We start from the raw sequence: 21,742 nt of genomic DNA on the forward strand, positions 1-21,742 counted from the left end.
TTGGACTAAGAAATAACTTTCTGGGATAATTAAAGGAAAAACAGGGGAGAGAGAGAGTTGGCTGCAGCTGCTTCCTTCTTGCTGGAGAAGAGTGAAGCTATGCCGAGCTGGTATTTGTTCCCGGCTGTGGGCACAGGGAGAGCAGGTGAGAGAACATATTTGCTTTCCTTGTGGGACAATATCGCAGCTAATGCAAACATGCTCGTCACAGGGCGCATGAATACCACATCCTGCTACTACTTCCAAAGCAGATCCAGCCCTCTTTTAAAAAACCAGTGTATCAGGAAATACACCCTTTCGATATTAATTTTTTATGATGTTCTCTAATAACTCTGTAAAGTATTTGTTTAGTCATTGCTGCTTCACTGAAATTTCTCTATCTGGAAAGAACAGGATCCATGCACATTTCCTGTTCTTGTGAATAAGGCTGAATTTTAATTGTTAGAGGAATAAGCAGGAAACTGAGGTTACTGAGTAAGACATTCGCCTTTCATTTAAGGGACCCAAAAGAAACACAACTACCGTGGTTTTATTTAACATTTAGCAGCCTAGAGGAGATAAAGAGAAAACTTATCTAGAAACTGCAAGGGCTTTAGAGAAATGCTTCTGTCTGAAACCGCCCGTCATAGCAAAACATTTCCAGTTATACAAAAAGAGCTGGCAACCAGCAGAGTTACTAATTGCCTGTGCGGCCAAACTGAATCACTGCTGATTGCAAGCCAATTTGTCAGATACTGTGTGGGTGCGAAGTTCTGAGCCGTGAGGCCTCAAAGAAATGTTTGCCAACAGTTTGATCTCCTCTGCCTAAGAGCACTGGGCATTTACCAGCGAGGAAAGGGGCAAACAGCCCAGCGATAACCCATTTACGAACGGTGCAGCAGCTAACGCTGGCAACCGGTCTGACTGATCTTAAACTGAATGACTGCTGTTCCCAGCTGAGCTGCACGAAAGTATTTTTCAAAAAGGATGTGTGCGCCATCAGTAAGAAGAAGGTTTATTTGTGAGCTGTGCAGCCCAAAGAACAAAACTGTTCAGAAAAACTCTTTTTCTTGTGGCAGCGACAGCACTGTTTTGAGACATTGCCAGTGACAAACCCCAGGGAAAGGCAGAAACCATTGCAACAGACCTCTAAGTGGCTGCAAGCGCTAGAAAGTGGGACTGGGCGCAGGATCTGCAGCCGGATCGTCCTCCCGGGACGATGAGAAGTTACCTGCAGCTATCCCAGTTTTGCAGGTATCTCTGGACACACGGAAATCTAAACAGAAAAAATAATGGCAGAAGGTGTTCAAGTAGGGTATGTTCAAGTAGGGTATGAAGCTCAAACTCCCGTTCTTTGTTCCTCACCCGGTGACATGTTCTATCGACCCACTTTATGGGTGTGATGCCTCAGCATTCCCCATCACATCTCACCGATGACCTCACACGCAAGAAAATGACACATAAAAGAGGAGTTACAAGTTATAACTTCACAGTACACTCTGCTGAAACGACGACAAGCCCAAGGATTTGAGCGAAATTATTCGAACTTGCTCTGAACACGCAGCTCTGCCACCCAAGGGCTTTGCCATGTGCTATAACCTTGCCAAAATAAGTACACAGGGTAACACCAGCCCTTCTTTTTCTGCGCTGTTCTCACTCAGCTCTCTCCCTCTTCCTGCCTATTGCGTTCTTATTTTTATCGCAGATATTTTGGGGCCAAACTATGCTAGTACTATGTGCCAGTTATCAGCAGTGCAGTGCAAATGTTGTTCTTGTTTTCCACATGAATACCAATGTGCAGTACTAGAGACAGAACGCGTCTCTCCCAGCCTTGTGAGGCTTCTCAAGTGCTCTGCAACGGAGCCATCAAATTCAATTCAAGCTAGGGTAAAGAGTTAGCCTCACGGAATGACAAGCCTGTAGCAGAAATGATTATAACCGCGCTGTTGGGCTGTTTGAGCTCACCGAAGGTACTCCAGTCCTAGGATTGTTGTGTGGAAGCACTTCAGCTACAAAATACTGTTTTTTTTTTTTTTCAGTAGCAGAGAGCGATTGGGTTAGCAGTGACTGCATTAGCACTGGATGAACTCTTGAAGCTGCACCGCTCGATCGTCACGGTGTTGGGATACTGGAATAGCAGCAGGGTTTGAAACACAACCCGGCTGGCCAACTGCCTCGGATTGAGTTTTGGGAAGTAGGAGATGGATTAAAGGGAAAATTTGAGGTAACTTGAGCTAGCAAGGCTGTGGAAAGAAGCCCTTTAAACTTCTTCCCCTAAGGATTTTTGGGGTGGGGTGATAAGTAATAGGTTACAGCTGCTCTTTGCTCTGGCTCAGGCCTGCAACATGGCATCGTGCTCAGCCAGGGCTGCTCCCTGGAGAACCGCTGGCAAAACCCAAACGCGCACCAAACCCACGGCAGGGCGCAAGTTGGGACTGGCCGGGCTGCGGGACTCGGGTCGCAAGCTCCTGCCCTTCTCCTCCTTCCAGGAAGGCAGGGCTGGGCCCCGCTCGCAGGCCAAGGAAAGGCGATGGCTGTGTCCCGCTTGGGGCAGGGACTCTCCCTCAGAGCAAAAGACGCTGCTCAGGCCCGTGGTTTCCTCAGGGGGAAAGCTGAAAACCCTCCGCTGGAGATGGGCCGGTTCGCCTGAGGGAAAATCAGGGCAGGAGGGGGTCTACCGTGAGACCCCTTCTTCTCGCTCTCTGAGGGCTTTTTGGCCTGACCTGCTCCCAGCTGGCTGGGCACCGTCCCCCGGGCTTTCCTGCCCGTCGCCTGCCTTCCCAGAGGGAAGGGTGAGCTCCTCCTCGCTAGCACAGGTTTTACCGTCTCAGGAAGAGACACCCGTGGCGGAGAGGGCCGGCGGAGGGTGCTTTCCCTCAGGAGAACCCGGCCTCCCCTCACATCCCGTCCCCGCCCCGCTGCCGGCAGCCGCCAGCCTCGGCCCCGGGGCGAGCGCCCACATCCGTGCGTCGGCCCCGGTAGCGACGCCTCCGCCTCAGCCCAGCCTCGGCGCCGGGCTCCCGCAGAGGGAGGTGCTCCGCGCCTCGCTCGTCCCTCCATCGCCGCCGACAGCGAGGAAAGAGGCGCAGGCGGCGCGGCTCTCCCGGAGAACAGGTCTCTGCCGCCGGCGGGGAGAGGAGGGGGGGGAAGAACCGGGGCGACCCTTCCCGCCGTTGGCGGCCTCGGCTCCACCGTTCCCGCGGCCCGGCGAGGCTGTGGGCCGGGGCGGCTCGGGGCGGCCCTGGGACTTTGTGTGGGGAGGGAGGGTAAAATGGAGACCGAGGCTGGGGAGCCGGTTGCGGGGTGCTTTGAAATGGCTTGGGGAAGGTGAGCACGGAGCCCGGCCAGCCGCCTCGCTCCAGCCCGCGGCCCGGGGCGGCTTCCAGCCGCCCCGGGCCGCGGGCTGGAGCGGGGCGCCGGGCGGGAGTCCCACCCCCGACATGCGGCCACTATCGCGACTGTGGTGTCCTCCTGACAGCGGGGGACGTGCAGTGGGGGTCTGAGCTGCCTGGATTTCTGTCAGATCTTGCATTTTGAGCTGGTAGATCGGTGAACATAAAAGAGCTGGCTTGTAGAAAGGGAAGGGCAGTATAAAGCATCTAGTGAATGATGCATGTAAATGAATGATGTATGTACAGCATAAAGTGAATTCGTAACAAGGCGCTCTTATTCTGGAAAGTCCAAATATAGTTACCCCGAAATAGTTCTTCCGTGAACAGACAGGTTTTTATGGTGCTGTGTCTGCTGTCACTCCTTAATTTGGGTGGAGGAATGAGATGAGAATGTGATATGAAGTATATAAAAAGATCAGCTGAATGCACTTTCTCATTTAAAAAAAAAAAAAAAAAAAGGCAAGCTGCTTTGAGAAATACCCTGAACAGCATTGTTATGCCAGTGCACGGTTAATACTCTTTTATACCTATTAGATCAGATTATTGTGGAGAGGCTTCTTTCATGCAGTTTTATGCGCTTTGCAGGGATCGTGGAAACAGATTTGGTCCGTGAGTTTGTAGCCAAGCACAACTTCTGCAGAGTTTAACTGAAGCGTCTTTGCGAGTGGCTGTGGCAGGAGGAGAAAGGCAGGTACCCAGAGTAGCCGAGAAATAGTTTGCCTCTTCTGAACGCTATTATAAAAGTTCTTTCAAAGTAGCTCTGTGCCGTGGGCTGAAGGTGGGGAAAAAAAACTTGCCAAAGGTAAAATGAATCGCATTCTTGCTGGCATATGGGGGGAAAAAAAGGCCTGAGTCCTGGAGTTATGCTAATTCACACCAGTGAGAGAGAGTGTGACTCCTCTTTCAGTTCTTTAATCAGACTTTGACTCAAAGGAGAAACAGTTTTCCCATGCTGAAAAACTCTTCTCAACAAATCTGGTGGGTTTTGGCTGCGTGTGAAGTTCTCAAGATGGGGTGTTACAAGCAAATGTGCAAGAAGGCACTGTTGGCAGTTTTGCACACAGCGTTGTTGGAAAGCTCTGTTAAAACATGGTGCTAGGGAAGTTTGAACAGCTGTAGAGAAAAGTGACAGCTCTCATGGTGCGGTGCTTATTTTTGCCTTCAAAGAAACAGCAATATATTGCAGCCTGCTAAAATGTGCGAACTGGGGAGTAGCAACACACTCCCTTAGAGAGTGTCTAGAAACTGCTAAGGCTGACATATCACAACCTGGTCATTACTGAAATACATGCTGTCACTGCTTAAAGCTGGCATAATAGCGTCTCGAAAAATATACTGCCCTTGAGAGCATGTCGCAAAATACAGTTGTACCCTGCTTACCTGTGCATCTGTGAGCCCTGCCTGCTGAAAGTCCCAATTTGCATTTGCGAGAATGGGATAGCTTTTTGTTTTTCCTGGGAGAAGCTGTTCTTTTCTCACTGTTCATGCAGTGCAGCCTCAAATTTCCAAGCTGATTTTCCTGTTAGTGTGTGGCAGGTATCTGGTCTCAGAACTGCTGCATAGGCGACTATAAGTATACGTTGTGCTGGTTCCCATGAAAGCTTTGGTTTTGCTCTTTCTTTCATTGAGAAACAAAATAGCCGAGAGTAATTCAGCAAAGTCTATGTTTTGCATTTTGTGTGTTGAAATGTGACGTGGGGAAGCAGCATTGTCAGTAGCATAATGCAGCAGGTCTGGGTTTGATTTGGGTGGCATTAGGAAAAAGTTTGAGCCTAGCAATCGGTCCTTCTCCCCTGCCACCCCCAGGTGAGGTGGTTGGCCTGGGTGGAGGTACCCGTGTCCGACAGCTGAGATAAAGCGTGACCCTGTGCCTGCAGCCAGGTATTCCCTGCTGTGATATTCCCTGTGCTCTCTTCTAGTTAATGCAGCGTTATGAAATGGCCAGACAGCATGGAAATAGGCAGTTCCTGTGATCTAAACCACAGCAGGTTTATCAGGCAATGGGTGATTCTCTGGAATGACTGATAGAGAGTGGACCACGTAATCTTGAAATTTCATATCAGGAAAGGAGCTGTAAGATTTATGTGTCCTTTTGAATCTTGAAGAACTGGCTAATACCCATAGGTTAGAGTGATAAAACTCATTGCTAATCTTGCTTGTGGCAGCTCCTAATTTACTCCTCATTCTTGCCCTCAAAAGCTTTCATTTGCTTGTCTGCCCCTAAACTCCCATGTCCGCTCCCAGCGCCATCGGCGTGGGACAGGCAGGGCTGGCATTAAGTGGGGTGGGGCGGGTATGGCTGTTTCTTGAGAGACAGGAGAAGAACCAGCTGATGTGAGAACTTCAGAGGTGGTGTTTCTGGTGTCTGCCTGCCACGTCCTCATGCGAGCAGAAGGCCACTGGCGCAGGGAGAGGAGAAGCACACCCTGGGAAGCTTGCTGGCAGCAGCACGGTCACGGGCATGAGCGATATCCCAGGAGGAGCATCACGGGGAGTCGAGAAGACGGGCGTGAGAAGACCTTTCTCGCCTCTGGTACAGCCTCAGCTGGAAGAGAGAAATAACTGTTCTCTCTGCAGCTTTAAGGGGTTAAAACTTCTGGGATAACCAATTTGTGCCTGAGCAGTACAATAGACTTTAATTCCTAAAACCTTTCATGGAATAATCAGATTGCTTCAGTGTTCACATAAGATTGTCTGTCGTAGAAAGAAGAAATGATTTACTGTTTCAAAAGCAGTGATTTAAGTGTATAATAGCCATTAGCTTGTTAGAACTAATGACTTTCTATCTTGAGGAACCTTCTTTATAATTCGCAGTCCTTAAAGAGCCACAATAAATGGGATCAGATTATTTGACAAGCCAAACCGTTTTGATCACCGTTGTACATTTTTATTTAAATAGAATGGTACAGGGAGTAGAAATCTGCCCTACTGTGCAGAGGGAGGTGTAGCTGCTATTGTGGCTAACGATTATTGCAGAGATTGTTTAAAGGGATACTCCAAGTGTTAGAGCTTTCCAAGTCTGTCCTAAGCAATATGGAACAAAAGGCATTAATTTTCAGTTATGCCAAAAATCTTCTTTACCTGCCTGACAGCAAAAGGGAGACTGCTTTGAGGATTGCAGAAGGGCTTCTGATGAAGTGCAATAGAATGTATTTACCTGTATAGCATTCCCTGGGATCAGGTGTGAACTGAGTGTGGGAACGGCAGGGCCAGTGGCTGGCCCTTTAGGGTTTGAGAGAACCGTGTAAAGCCGCGCTTCAGCCACGGAAAAGCCTCCGTGTTTCAAGGTAAGCCCCTGCACAGGCCTGGGATACAGCGAAGTGATTTTACCACCCTAATGGAGGTTTGGTACTAAAGGAACTGAAAACCTAGCCCAAAGGTTTTGAGAAAAGCAGCGATGTGTAGAAATACGGACCTGTCAAGGGTGCAGCCAGTCAATAGTTTAAACTACTGTAATAGCAGCTTTGCTTTTTATTCACTAAAACGATGTATTCCTTTGTCAGGTGTGACTGAGATCTCCCTGGCTGCAGTTTAAGCCCAGCAGAAGCAGCAGAGAGTGCATCCCTTCCCCTTGGTGGCTGTCCTCCCGCTCCGGAGAAAGCCGGTAGCAACTGGGAGCATTGCATGTCTGAGTCGGGTCAGCAGCATCTGTGGTGGGTATCTGTAACACGGCAGCCTCGAACAGGCGATTCCTTTCGGGCAGCGTTGTGCGCTCAGTTTCATTCCTGCTAGCTTCAGGCAGGCAGGGAAGTACAGGCCACTTGCACAGTGATGCAAATGAATGAAGTCTAAGGAAGCTGCTTTTTTTTTTTAGGAAGAGGATAGCTGTTAGAAGGACCGTCAGCTTTACAGGAACAGTGGCCGTGGCGTTTCAGAGCTGTAACGGGTGCTGTAGCCAGCAGTAGGCTCCGCTCGCTGCTTTCTGTCCATTCCCAAACTGATGTGGCTGGGTTTCCTTTTTGTTTTTTTTCCCTTTACTATACATACAGCCCATTATCTACAGGCGGCACAAAACAGAAATTCTCCTAGTCTTAATCTTGTTTCAGACTTTGCATTAGATACTTCACTATGAAGATGCTCCAAAAGACAGCTTTGGGTTGATTCGGGGATCAATTAGAGGGCTAACAATGGCCCCTGGCTGATCGTGGTCAGCCCTGTGTTCCCCTGCTGCTTCTGAAAATAGTTTTGGAAGGAGATTAGAAAGGATCCACAATAACAAAATGGAGCTGTACTGGCCAGCCTTTGGGCTGACTAACTGTAAACCAGCATAACTGGTTAGTGGAGCGATGCCGTTTTATACCGTCAGAGGACGGCCCCAACTATGGGGACAGGCTTTCTAAGCTCTGGAGTTGACTTTCCTCCCCCCCACTCCCTTGCTCTTTACTCTGTTGATAACTGTTCATTGCACATATTGATTCATGTATGCAGGAAGAAGGGTAGTGTTATAAAAAACATGAGTAGCTGGCAAACGTTCAGGTCTTTTAGATGTAATCATCCCGTTTGGAGTCTTCATCAGCATATCAGGGTGCCTAAATTTAAATAGGAATCTGGAGAAAAACAGTGTAACAGTCACGTGCTTGGTGGCAAAGGCTGGGCTTTGTCAAAGGAGCTTTACAAAAGATTTATGATGAGTTTTGGATTCAAAACATGAATTTGATAAGGTCAGGGGGAGATGAAGTATGGATAATGATACCATGCTTCTGCAGTTAAAAGGGAAGTCTAGCCCACTTCATGTCTTTCGGATAACTATATTAACTCATAAATTTTCATAGAATTTATTTTTTTTTCCCCTGACACACAGACAGATAAGTAACATAATGGTAGCTTTCTCTCGCCTTCAAAAGAGCAGGAGAGACTTGGAGGGTTTGAACAGCAAGTCAGCAGGGAGCTACTCGACGTCTCTCCTGGAATCTGCGGCGTGTTAGGCTGTGTCGGAAGGGTGGGAAATGACCCTGCACTTGTGACAGCGGTCCCGATACCCCCGTTCTCTCCTCTCGAACCAGGGGTACTTCCCTGTGCACGTCCAATCCTTGTACAACTTTTTGGACTCCCTCAAAGGTAGTTATCCGACTTAGATGTGTTTTATGAGATTTTTTTTTTTTTTAATGAGCCAGTGAAACTTCCTTATACTGGCTTTCTTCCTTCTTAAATACATTCCTGTAAATGCTATTAAAGTCTGTGCTTGCTTTCCTTTTTGAAGAGTGAATGACAGGTTAGAGTATTTGCTGTCTGGGTTATTTTACAGTGGCAGGATTCTGCTGCCTTTTGCAAAATCCATTTCTGGCTTGTGTATTTTGCAGGTATTTTGTAAGTTATCATTATTTTCTGGTCAGTAGCACTGTTATATTTGTGTACTCAATCAAGTGTGATAGACTGGATTACGTGCTACATACAGACCTACTGTGGCATAGTCAACCCAGAACTAATTCCTATAGTTACCAAGCAGGTTTTTGAAATGGTGAAATAGAAGAAAAAGTGTGTGGTTGCTTGTGTTATAACTCACCTCGTACTATGTGTTTGGCCTAGAGGAAAAAAGCACCGGGGAAGTGTTTTGATAACAGCTTTTGGTAACGGTTGGGCACGGTCCTTGACTTTGCCTTTTTTTTGTATTGCGTGTCTTTTTCCTATTGATTAGTCCTGAAAACGACTGAATTAGGCACTCTTCTCCCTTGCCCACACAAATGTAAATATGTATTTGCTGTGTGCGTATGTAGTGAAAAGTTTTTAGGCGGCGACACCACATCGGCCGGAAGGGAAGTCGTACTCTTTAGGTACAACTTGGGGTAGCAGAGCACGGCGGGTGAGAAAAGGACCCCAAAAGGTGTGGGTATGTGAATAGAAAACATGGATGGACGTGGGTAGCTGAGAGCGTGCTGCTTGATTTAGTCTGAATAATACCTGTGGGATGTGCAGTGATGTGAATGGGTTCTAGCTTAGGAAATGTCTGGTGTTTACCCGTCTATTTAGAAAGTGGTATTTGGAGATTTTTTTACTGGTTTTGCTTGTGTGAATGCTCAGTGTGGGCTTCTCATGAGTTGAAGGAAGTCCTGATGGCTCCTTCCCAGGGCACACGTAGCAGCGAGGAGCGTGGTAACGAACTCACCTTCTTACCTGTGGAGTTATGTTCAGCCTGTGCTCAAATGGGTGAAAGCTGAAAGTCCATATGTTTAAAGAAGAACTTCTAAAATGCAGTATGTTCAGTCTGTATTTCTTTCTCGATTAAAAAGAGTATCCTAGCTTACTGAACAAGACTAGTATGGGGCTGTGGCTTGCCAAGAGTCTTTTACATACTGAAGCCTGAAGCTGTCTGCGCTCCAATGCTGCGAGGCATCCATGCCAGAAATCGTCTGTCTGGTCCTCTGGGGGTTTCCACTGTAAGGAAGAAAATGAGGAAAGATCATTTCTTTCACAGTAATGCTGCATTTGTTACGTATTGTTGCTCACAGCTCCTATATGGAAATGTATGCCTGATTTTGAGCAGAGAAGCCAGCTTTAATTTCATCTCAGCATAGCTCCAGTGAGTTGTTTGATTTTTGAGGGGGAAAAAAATGTTTGGCTCATTGTGGGCCATTTACTTGGCAGCTGTGAGGCTCTGCTTTTTTGGCAGATGATTGCAGACAAATTATAGCGTGATGCAGGGATGACTGGACAGAGTTTTATCTTATCTTTCCTACATCCTGTCTCTTTCTCCCACTGGGGAAGGACTTGACAGGCTACTTTCTGATAATGCACTCTTAAATTTAATTCTCTGTCTGTTCCACTTTGCGTTGCAGACCTTCCTGTATGTTCCCTCTGGTAGGGAAGAAGCGTCTAATGTGGCTGTGTTAATGAGTTTGATGTTAATAATCTGGTCTGCGTGGGGTTCTCTCTTGGGTGCTCCGTTGGCGAGAGACATTGTCCCACAGCAAGAGAGTAACAGGTTGTGGGGTTTTGAGGGCAACAGGGGACTAGGGTTTAGTTCTTCACTGTACCGGTCATGGCTGGGATAGAGTTAATAGCAGTCAGAATCTTGAGGATGAAAGAAAAGGAAGTTTTCTGGTGTGCCTGCAGAAGACCAGGGGAAGCTTTCTGTTCGTGTTGCAGAGCTTTGCGTTTCTGTTCAAAGAACGTATCTAAAGAACTTCAAAGACCAGCCACGTCCAGGTTGATCTTGGGATGTCTTTCTGCTACAGCCTGTATGATTTCTTTAGGAGGATAGACGGAGCTAGAAATAATGCATTTCAAAACTCTCTTTACATAGTGACTCTGATTTCCAACAGGAACCTGCTGCCGTCAGTGTTTTTTCATCTCCTAGAAGTGACTCTAACAGGAAACCTAGCAGGCAGCCTGTCCTCCCACAGATCAGCTTTGCCTGCCTCTCTGCTCTTTCCTTCGTTGGAAGTCTCCATGCAGCTCTTTGTTTATCAGAAAGTTAATGGTATGTCTGTGGAGTGCTTGGGGATGAGAAGGGGTCTTCTTGGTGGTACCGTGCTAAACTTGGTCAGTCCCTACCTGTCTCTCAGGCCCTTTGCAAAGTATTTTTAAACCTTGTGTTGGTATTGGGGTCATCTCTCTGCATGCCACATGTTGGTGGGAAGTGCCCTTGTCGCCTGCATCCAATTGCTGACCCTGAAGAGATCCAGGAGCAGGATCTCTGGAGTGAAAGGATGGTGCCACAGTCATTCTGGGGGATCCTGCAGGTCATCTTCATGCGGTCTGGTACCTTTGCCTGAGCTTAGGCAAATCATCCCACGACCTGGGGCATGGTGGCTCGTGCCATGCACCAAAGAAAGTTGAATGGAGTCGGTTTGTAGTTTTTTGATGCTATTGGGTCTATTAGGCTGTTGCTGGGCTCTTGGAACAGCATTGCATTTTATTTATCAAATTTGTATCAGCTGATGACGCTTGTAGGTGCCAGAGGCTGTCAAAAAAAGGGGAAGTGGTGAAGGTCTTAATGGTGCTGGAGAAGTCGGACTCCGGCCTCAGTGCAGCAGAATCAAAGAGGAGCAGCAGTCTCCCAACCCCAGCTGTGGTGGGGAGCGTAGAGCTTGCTCATGAAGCTTTCCCCTGGTCGGCTCAGGGTTTGCTGATTTGAGTAAGCGGCGGTTACTATGTATGTGTGTTGTGCCTCTGATACAGTCGTCCGTGAGTTGGCCCTCAGAAGAGCACTGATTTTTTTGTTACTGTTTTTACATTTTAAAAAGAAAAGCTTGGATGAATAGTAGTGGTGCTGATTTATTTTGCTGCAGAGGGAACGAATCTCTTGCTGGCCAGCTGCTGGTACAATATGTGCGCTGTGATTTTATATCCTGCACTTTTGAGAGCTAATGCTATTTATACAACATTTTTGTTTGTTCGACTTTTAACTAGTAGCGTGTCAAGGGAAGTAAAATGTTATTTTCTGGAACTGACTTTTCTCTCATTGCGGACCTAACTTTTCCTTGATGGTATTCCCATTAGCTACTTATGTAATGGTTGAACTCCTTTCAACAACTCTCTCCATTTGTGAGAAAAGGTGTTATCAGAAAATCTAATAGTCTATTGGATTAGGAAAGTCTTTAAAAACCTGCAAAGCTTGAAATTTAGAAGCTTTAAAATTTGTCAATCTTTTCCAATTCTGAGAGGCTAAAAGTATGACTAACAGGCAGTGTTTTTAGGTTAGGTTCATCCGAATTTTAGCCTGCTTGATTTGTTTTTACTGTACATATAAACAGCTTGATATGAAAAAGTTTCTGAATTGAAACCATTTTTCTGCAGAGTTTGTTCCCAGCCAAAAGTAATTTTTTTTCAAAAGCAATTTAGATTTCAATGAATTGCCTTTCTCCCAGTTTTTAAGGAACACACTATGAATGGAAGAAGAAAACCAGACTTACAGCTTTTCTCCTCCGCATCCCTTTCTGTGCTCTGGGGTGGGTCTTCGGGTACAGAGCTCAGCGTTACTTCAGAGAGAGAGCTGCTGACTCCTGCCGAGGCTGCTCCTTCAGGTGCAGGGGTTGTTGGTGGATGTACAAAGGGCTGGAGCCCTCCTGCTTCCGCAGTCCTCCCTCCTTTGGAGGTGCTGCATTTGGGAGGCTCCTCCGGGCATGCCAAGCCGGGTGTGGTGGGATGTGCCGCTGTGCCTTTCCTCTGTGCCTTGGGTACAGAGCCGCAGAGCAAAGGCACGGTGCCCGAGGAGTAGATGTTCCTCTCCCTGTAGGCTATAAAAGGTTTGGTTGGTTTATGTGAAGCTATATCTCTCTATTGAGAAAATGTTCTCTGGAGTATCTACTGACAAGTGCCAGATTTTAAATGATCTCTTGCACTGTAGTTAAAGAACATTAAATAGGGACGGAACAAAATAATCAATCAAGAAACAAGATGCTGCTTCTGGTCTAGATGGGAATCTTGTCTGCCAAGAAAGCAGAAGAATGTTTTTTTTAAATCAGGCTCAGTCTAGATGCACAGCCTGGAAGAACAGCATCAAAACGTCACATTTATCATCCTCTGGCTGTTGGCCATGTTGGCAGAGAGGGTTGGGGGGACTGTCAGGAGGCCTGTTTGGGTTTTTATAAAGCTTAATTGGTAACGTGGTATTAGAGAAACAGCACAGGCTTCAGAATTGGAGGGTGAGGTTGCGTTAGTTGAGTGGAAAGTTGGTTTTGGTCTGTGTGGGTGCTTGCAAGGTTGCCTGAGCCCTGCGGGACAGGCGGCGGGGGAGACCTTGCTGGTTCTGGCTGCTCTGACTGCAGGTGGTCTGTGGTGGAGACACGGTCACGGCAAAATGAGTCACCATCGCTGGTAGTGCAACTTCAAGTCCATTTAGATGCTCGCAGAATGGTGAGGACTTGAAAATTAAGGTTCCAGGCGCAGGGGCGTTTTTTGAATGTCGTCATGGAAAATCGTGAATTGAGTTGCTTTGTTTTAGCAATGTAAGACTTTTGCGTTACAGCCCAGGGATGTTTCTTTTCAGTAGCTCAATATATTGAGCCGTTTAAAATTAGACTTGAATAAAGTATATTGCACTTTTATTAAAATGCTTTGTTAATAACCTTAGTAGAAAATTCTGAAATGTTTTTCAGATTTTTGCGAGAAGAAATTCTCTTGAAATGAAGTCTCTTTTCTTTACGAACCCCAAACCTCCTCCACTGAAGAACTTTGCTTTGTTTCAGATATGGTGTCTGATTTTTATATTACAGTTGTACATACTGTTTAAGTTAACATTTGTCCTGAAACAAAATGGAACATTCAGAATTTTCAAATCCAGTTAATTATAGACATATTTAAAAGCACACTTAGATGTTTATCTAATAGAAATTATTAGTAATCAGCAGTAATTTTAACTCTTTCATTCTAAATGAAATTAAAATCTTACTGCTCAGATTTCCTGTGGAACAAGAACTTACTTTGCTGTATTACAGCATTTTGGAACTGGTAAAACAGTAATGGCAGTGGGATGGCAGTGGATCTGTCCGGTCTGTCAAACTCCCCCCACACCCAGGTTTTTGTGAAGCATGCTCCTCCTGTCTCCATCATGTAGCTGGTCAAGCAGGGGACAACTGTTTGGTGGCTTCAGGTTAAAATCTGAAGGAATAAAACCCCTTTGTCTAACTAATTAGTATTTTACTTCCCTACACGGTACAGAGAATTAGGAGAGCGAAGTCAGAGTAACCTTGCCAAAAGACACCGGTTCCCAGGCTGCCTCCCTGCCCTGCAACGCGTGTGCAGCCCCTGGTGCAAACGGGCAGGAATTTCTGGAAAAGCAGCCAGTGCTGGGAACAGGACTGCCAACTACCTTCTCGTGACAGGCTTACAAAAATAGGTTTTTAATCATCCTAGTCTGATGTATATTTTGCTCAACGTTTACAGGTCTGGTAAATTCTGAATATTCTGCTTTGCACATTTGCATAGCAAGGAGATGCTGAGCTTCAGCTCCTAGAGAACAAGGATATTTTGGGAGTAGCCTCTAATCCCGAGTTAATACTTTGTATTACCAGTCAAGCATTTGGGGGAGACTCATCTCCCAAGGTACCTTTCTTTTTCTGATTTGTTGAATGAAATGCCTGAAGAACAGTTAATTGCATTGATCAGAAATACTTTGATTTTGATAATCCTCAGAGTTCTGGGGGGAAATTACTCTTGCTCGGTGGAGCCTTGTGGTAAATTTAGGATATTCTGGAAAAGATTAAAGGCCTTGAATGAATTTCTGTGAAGCTGCTGTGTTGGTGCTCTGGCCTTCCCCTGCCCAGCGCAGACCAAAGGCAGTGCAAGGCAGAGCAGCACTGTCAGATCAGGGGCCTTTTTCTCTAGATTCATTAAACCTTTATCATCAGAAGATGAATTTCTCAAAAGCTTGTCCCGCCTCTCTGGGTGGCTCTAGATCTGTCAAAGGTATAAGTCTCGTACAATGAAACTGCTCAGTACGCAGCCAGCTTTTTTATCCTTGAAGCTGTTGAAATGCAGGATAATCAAAACGGGCTTAGTTCGCTATTTTAGTCAAAGCAGGTCAGTACTTGCTAATTGAAATGCTTAGAAAGGTAGGTTTTATTCTGATGGAAATTAAGGTCTTGTACTGAAACAAGCAGTAGTTTTTATGAATGGGATATGGCCCAGGGTCTCCTGCTCTGATACCACAGTAATTAGTTTCAGCATAGAGGTCCGAATGGAAGGGCTGTTCATCCGTGCTAAGGATTAACAAGATGTTGGAAAAAAAAGAAGGCTTAAATTATGTCGAGAGCAAGGTAAGAGAGGATGTAAACTAGGTGGTGTTTCATATGATTCCAGTTTTCTCATCATCAGGGCATTTCATACATGTGAATAAATACTTTGTAGGTCTATTTCTTAGGTAGGTCCCCTTTCCTTCTCCTGTAGAGCTTCACAGCAAATACGAACAAAGTAAATACAGTAATGGGAGCTTTAGGTTTAGGGTAATACAACACTCCCCTCAACTTAAAATAATAAAAAACCCTCTGGAGAAGCAGTCCGGTTGGAGAAAGGGTGCTTCTCCTCTGGGTGAAGGCTTGGCCAGGCTGGGAAGTAATTTTATGAAGGTGCTCTGCTCAAGCTGGCTGTCCACGGCATGGTTCTTGCAGGAGGTTGTGCTGGCAGACGGTGTGCCCTGCTTTGGACGGAGGATGAACATTTCTGTTGGTGGGAGCCCAAGTGACCCTGAACACAGGAGCTCGGTTGCATCGGCCAACCGGGAAAAGACCAAAGTAGAAGACAATGCTGAAAAGCCGTCCCTCCTTTGTATCCGGCTTTCCCTCCCAAATACGTTGTGTCACTTGACTCAGCAGATTGGGAAAAGCCAGGAACTGTTGTGTGGGGCCATGAAAACCCCACAGAAACCATTTCTGTGGCATGCACTTTGCTCCGGGAGCTCCTGCCTGGGCTGTGAGGCAGCCTGGGTAAACAGGATAAATATTTTCCTCTTTCTGCAAATTTGTGTTACTTTCTGATGTGTGTATTTGTTTTACAAGTGCTTAATAAGGTAGGCTTTGCTGCTTTTGTTCACTGCTACCTATAGAAAAGAGCCTACACCTGCTATCGAGGCGTGTATGTTGGCTGTGGCTTTCTCCGGACGTTGGCCGCTCTCAGGTGGCTCCCTGGGCTGCAGGAGATGGCCCCCGCTTGCCGTCACAGCAGCAGCTTAACCGAGGCACGGAGCTGAACCCAGGCGGTGGGCTTGCCATCTGCTTTTCTTTCTTCTTCACTCTAATTAGTATCTGCAGCGTTTGATGAGGGGGTGGTTTTGGTTGTGTACTTCCCAGAACAAGGCAGCTGCGGGTTCATCTGGTTATACGAGAGAGTAAACTGCATTTGAGCTCTCTCCTTTTATTAACAGTGGCCTGGGGATAATTGCTTACTCTGCTTGTTTAATTTGTTCTCTTAGGGGGGAAAAAGGTAATTTTCAATTATCTCAATTATTTTCAATAATTTTCAATAATTTCAATTATTATAGAAAGAGAATTTCTTTCAAGATAAAAATACCTAGCTCTGATAATGTCATGTAATGCTGGTTAGAGCTTGACCCCTGAGAAGGGTCCTTGCCATGGCTGAGTTTCCTTTTCACGCCTGTTTCTGCACTACCCTTTTTTTTCAAACTCATAATAAATACTTTGAGCAGAAGGACTTAGCCCTAGGTTTCATACCTATGTTCATTATAGGCCTTATTGTTATCCTCAGAACAATGTCCCAAACTCTTATCATTCTAAGCTTCAGTTTTATTTATTTAGAAAATGGAAAGTGTAAGTTGTATTATCTCCTGGCACCTGAACTGAAATTGTGAGTTGCGCTGCTGCTTTGCATTAGCGTTTTTCAAAATACACAATCCTAACTTTCAACCTGTAGCATTTCAATGAGCAAAAATAGAAATGAGGCAAAAACAAACAGTAAGGGGGTTTTGTTATTGTTAAATCTAATTTTTCTTTTTTCTCTTTTTTACGTAGGTTCCTAAAAATTAGCACTATGACTGATGGAGACTATGATTATCTGATCAAACTCCTGGCCCTTGGAGACTCTGGGGTTGGAAAAACAACGTTCCTGTACAGATACACTGATAACAAATTTAATCCAAAATTCATCACGACGGTAGGGATAGATTTTCGGGAAAAACGAGTGGTAAGTTGTCTCATACGAATGATACCACCTTCTTTTTTCTTCATTCATTTCTGCTGAGAAGAAATTTTATGTAAATGTGTACTGCCTCTCTTACTATGGGGTATAGCATGTGCTGATAATGCTTTTCCTGGTCTGGTTTTTGGCTTAAGCAAGTCATAATTAGGAACTGGATAAAGGGGAAAAATGCCATCATCCTTATCCCGGTGTTGGATTGTAAAGTGGTTTATTGCACATTGGTATAAAAGGATCTTTCCTAGAGCAGGTTTCCGTAGTGCTAGTGAATGAGGTGTGTTTATGACTAGAAATAACTCTGGCCCCCAAACTTGGGATTTAAATAGAAGAGATAGAAACTTACAGAAGCACAGAAGTTTCAGCTTACTTCCAGATCACACAGTAATCTAGCGAAGGCACAAGAAGCGGTTCCACCAGCTGGACCACGCTGCTCCTCTGAGTCTCTGCCAGCAGCAAGGCTGGAGGCTGAGCATACCGAGCCTGTGATCAGGAGTCCTTGTAGGTTAGGATCGATGTGCTGCTTAATGCAAGGTGTGCGAGCCTGCTCTTCCGTGCTTTTGTTTCTTGATGTTAAATAGAAGATGAGTGTCATTCAGATGCTTTTTGTGGATATGAGAGTGCACTCGCTTTGTTTTAATTTAATGTGACTAATGTATCTGCTCATAGATCCTGACAACTGATACAGTTTAAATATAGGGGACAAATTCAGCTTTCTAATAGGAATCCCTCTAGCTTGCTTGAACAGTAAAACCATAATAAATACAAGATATTAGACCCTGGGCAATTATTTTAGTCATTTCCTTAATAAAAAGAAATGTAAATACTTGCCCAGTTGAAAGGTGGAGACCTCTTCAAATTTGTGTCTTTTTAACGTAACGTTTTAAGCTCCTGTTATTTCACTAGAATACCATGAAAAGATGGGCATCACTCCCCCACGCACCTTCATCTTCCCTGGCAGCTTTTTCATGACTGCCAGTACTTGTGGCTGCTGTGCCGAGTTCAGTTTTGCCATGGTGACAGGGGCGTGCAGGCTCTGCCTGGAAGATGGGGGTTCGAGGGTCCCCTGAATAAAAGAATCGTGGATCTGGATTCTGTCTTAAATTTCTCATAATCAGCGCTACACCAGGTTCAGGCCGGTTAAATGTGATGCTCAGGTTGGAGTGGAGCCTGGCTCCTTCTCTGCACTGTGGGATTGCACTGATGTAATAAGAGTAAAATATTAAAACCACAGTTTTATTGCAAGGAAATGTTTGAACATGCAAATTGCCGGAATACTCTTTCCCTGGCTGGTCAGACGCTCATTAATGTGTTTTGAACATGGGTGCTGGATTCTTTCCAGCAGGTTGAACTTTTCTGCTAAAGATTGTAGACAGATTTCTTCCGTAATTTTCCATTACTGTACATTTTGGGGTAAGATAGTTTATAAGTGTGGGAGAAACTACATCTTACATGAAATTACCAGCTTTGAAATGTCTTGAAGGTCTATCTAATAAATTGCCTTCTAAGAAGGAGATCCAAAAGGTTAAATATGTTTTTCTGTTGTGTAAAAGTCATTTTAAAAAATGACCCTGTGAGATTCCTTGTTTATCATGCTCGCTGTTACAGGAACATGCTCCGGCAAAACTAGTTTAATTCACAAACGTGGTGCGGTTGATCCGTTGATTCTTTTCTGGTTTTCAGATCGGGCACCTGCCACAAAGGAAAGAAAGGCACGTTGCAGTCAGAAGCTACCCATTGAAATGACAACCGCTTAAATAAGTCCACAGAATCACAGAATAGTCTAGGCTGGAACAGACCTCCAGAGGTCATCTAGTCCAACCCCCAATTAATATTAACTTGGTTGTGCGGAACTAAACGTTGTATTTTACAGCCCAGGGAGGGCAGGTGAGGAAGTGTTCTGCTTCCCCGGGTAAGGTCAGTGCAGCCTCTGGATACAGACATGTCCATAAGGTCCATATTCTCTTGACCTAAATGCAAGGGCAATATTTGCCTGCTTTTAAAATTCTGCTAAACTACCTCAGGTAACAAAAACGACTCATACTTATTTTATCCCTCTGTCTTTTACTGCACCAGCTAATTTACACGCTGTTTCTGTTTAATAACGAATTGAGCCCCAGCAAAAGGTCACAGTGATTTCTTTAAGCACTGTGAGTTTGCAGTTGCAGTTGGTAAGGAAGTCATTAATGTCCAACAGAAGTTAATGAAGAAAAAATAGCGTTTTATAATAGTGGTTAATCCTGTCAGCCAGCTGTAAATTTTGTAAGAACAGCAATGAAACAGAACACAGACAGCTTGCTCAGCACAGTGCTATGCCAAGTTTTAAAGATTTGGTATCTAATTTGAAGTGCTAAATATCACCAAAGTATCTTTAAAGTGCAGGTTTCATAGACATTTCATGTGGCTCCTGGGTTTTTAAATATTATTATAAGCAGCCCTCTGAAGTGGCTTTTAGAGGTAAGAGTCAGCTTTTACTGAAGGACTGAACTTTTACTTATTGCTTGCACAAAATAGTACAGTCTGTGACCCACGCGATGGATTTCAGTGTGTGCTGTACGGCTCTACTGATTTGACTCTCTCGTTAGGTATACAATAGCAGAGGACCAAATGGATCTCCAGGAAAAGCCTTCAAGGTACATCTCCAGCTTTGGGACACAGCCGGACAGGAAAGGTAACAAAATTCAGCTCATTGGAAAGCAGTTCTGAGTTTTTCACATTTCTGGGTAAACCATTAGTCCATTCAGGTGCAAAATACCAGAAATCCTCCTATTTTAGGACAAGAAGACTATCTTCCAGAAATGAAGTTTTTCTGACACTGCTTTGATGCAGTGATCAGAGGATCACAGAAAATAGGGGTGGAAGAATTGAAGGTGGTCTGCTCCCTGCCTTGGCAGCATGCTGCCTCGTTTCTGGCACACGTGGGTTATTGGGTCGTTGGTTAGCTTTTTTGGTTTGTTTTGTACTGTTATTTTGGCTTCATAATACGTTTCTAATCTCCTCTGGAAGATACTGTATAATCTTCCTAAGTGTCTCGTTCTTATATTTCACATTTTTTCTGTTAGGCTGGATGGTAAGGCATATTTTGATGAAGGTGCATGCAGGACTGCGTTGGCACGCACGTAGCCATCAGACTGAGGGAAGTGGTTATTCCCCTTTATGCAGCATTTCTGAGGCCACATCTGGAGTACTGTTTCCATTCTTGGGACCTCCAGTGTGGGATACTTTGTACTGATAAACTGAAGTCCCGTGGAGTGCCGTTAGAACAGGTCAGGAGGCATACGATGATCTGGTGAGGGCCGAGGGTGCTAAGCGTGTTCGGCCTAAAGATGGGAAGACTAAGGGGAGGCTAATTGCTGTCTTCATCTACCCAGTGGGGAGAAGACAGAGCCACACTCTTCTCAGGCTCACAGCTAAAGGGCAAGAGGCGATGGTCACAAGCGGCAGCAAGGATATTCCAGCTAGGTAGAAGGAAGCAAGTGTTGACCGTGGAAGTGGTTAAGCCCTGGAGCAGGTTGCTCTCGGAGGCTGTGCAGTCTGTGCTCTTGCAGGTGTTCACAACGCAGGTGGACAAGGTCCCGAGCAGCCTGATGCCTTCCTTGAGTCCTCTCCAGTTTACGTGCCCTGGGCTTGCTCAGACTTTTCTGTGATGAGCAAGCTTTCTGTTCTGTACTGCCCCAGGCTGGTTCCAGCCTCTCTCACCACCAGCATGCAAGTGGGATGGAGAATTGTAGTTCAAGTCTTACCAGTGCTGAGTAGTATGGAAGAATTGCTTCTTATCTTACTTTTATGGTTTTGGTTGTGTTTGCCTTCTTTGCAGCAGCATACCATGGAGGACATGTATTAAGTTCATGACTGACCAGATTCCTCCTTTGCAGAAGGATTCTTTTATCTGACCAGTTGTTCCCCATCTCCTGCGTGCATACTTGTTTGTTCTTTCCAAAGACCTTCTTGACTTGTCACTATTAAATTTGATCCTATTATATTTTTAAAGGGAGAAGAGTGTATATGGCTTTCTTAAGCTTCCCGTGGCTAGTCATGTACGCTGGTTTTTGCTATCATAAAGTGCGTGAGGTTGCCCTCAGTATGACTACTGATGTCATCTGTCAACAAGGGAAGAAAATGCGACTCACACCTATTTGCTGTGTACTAGCGGCTGAAGAGCAGCAGGCTGAAGTGTTTGCCCAGTGGGGAGGAAGGAAAGTTGTGATGAGGCAGGTTTCAGGTTTTCAGAGTGAGCAATGCAAATACCATGTGGGAGGGGTTGCTGCTGGATGAAAAGTAGAATCACAGAATCACAGAATTGTATAGGTTGGAAAAGACCTTTAAGATCATCAAGTCCAAGAAGCAAGCTGAAATTTTGTGTCTGCATCTCTTTCCCTTACTCTCAAACACTGTTTGTGTGCACACCTCTGCAAGAGATTAAACATTTTGAGGCTACTCTTCCCCCCCCACCCCCCCCAAAAAAGAAACCCTAAAAGTAGTGTCAGGTATCTGACATGTTTCTACGGAGAGCTTTTGTTTTAATTTTCACGGATGTGTGTTGTAAAATATCAGTTACTGTTTCTGGTACTGCTGGTTTGTGCGAGATTATATAGTGCTGTTTTGTGACGTGCTCGATCCCTGTGATATAGAAAACACCAGAGTGCCATTGCACAGTTTTCCAGCACTGTTTCTTCACGTTTCTGATTTGAACAGGCTTGTGACCTTTTGGTGACAAACAGAGTTGCATTTCATGGTTTGTAGTTTCATCCAGCTCCACAGCTTTGCAGGAAGCCTGTGAACCGTGT

The 21,742-nt window shown here is 45.4% G+C and overlaps 1 protein-coding gene across 4 annotated transcripts in view; it reads left to right on the plus strand.

Annotated features, from left to right (window-relative positions):
- The window catches only part of RAB27B (RAB27B, member RAS oncogene family), a 43,657-nt gene that overhangs the window by 18,365 nt on the left and 3,550 nt on the right, over positions 1 to 21,742 (plus strand). Inside the window, exons 1-4 of one of the 4 annotated variants that reach the window (XM_075489085.1) lie at positions 2,957 to 3,093; positions 14,196 to 14,354; positions 16,775 to 16,946; positions 19,541 to 19,626. In XM_075489085.1, coding sequence (XP_075345200.1) covers positions 16,794 to 16,946; positions 19,541 to 19,626 — 239 coding nt within the window. In that variant the 5' untranslated portion in view covers positions 2,957 to 3,093; positions 14,196 to 14,354; positions 16,775 to 16,793. Of the gene's footprint in view, positions 1 to 2,895; positions 3,094 to 14,195; positions 14,355 to 16,774; positions 16,947 to 19,540; positions 19,627 to 20,982; positions 21,167 to 21,742 lie in introns of those variants that run through there. The other 3 variants (XM_075489089.1, XM_075489087.1, XM_075489088.1) reach the window with 3 other exon arrangements.

Source organism: Mycteria americana (assembly GCF_035582795.1).
Source record: "Mycteria americana isolate JAX WOST 10 ecotype Jacksonville Zoo and Gardens chromosome Z unlocalized genomic scaffold, USCA_MyAme_1.0 Scaffold_30, whole genome shotgun sequence".
In the NCBI taxonomy this organism is placed as follows: domain Eukaryota; kingdom Metazoa; phylum Chordata; class Aves; order Ciconiiformes; family Ciconiidae; genus Mycteria; species Mycteria americana.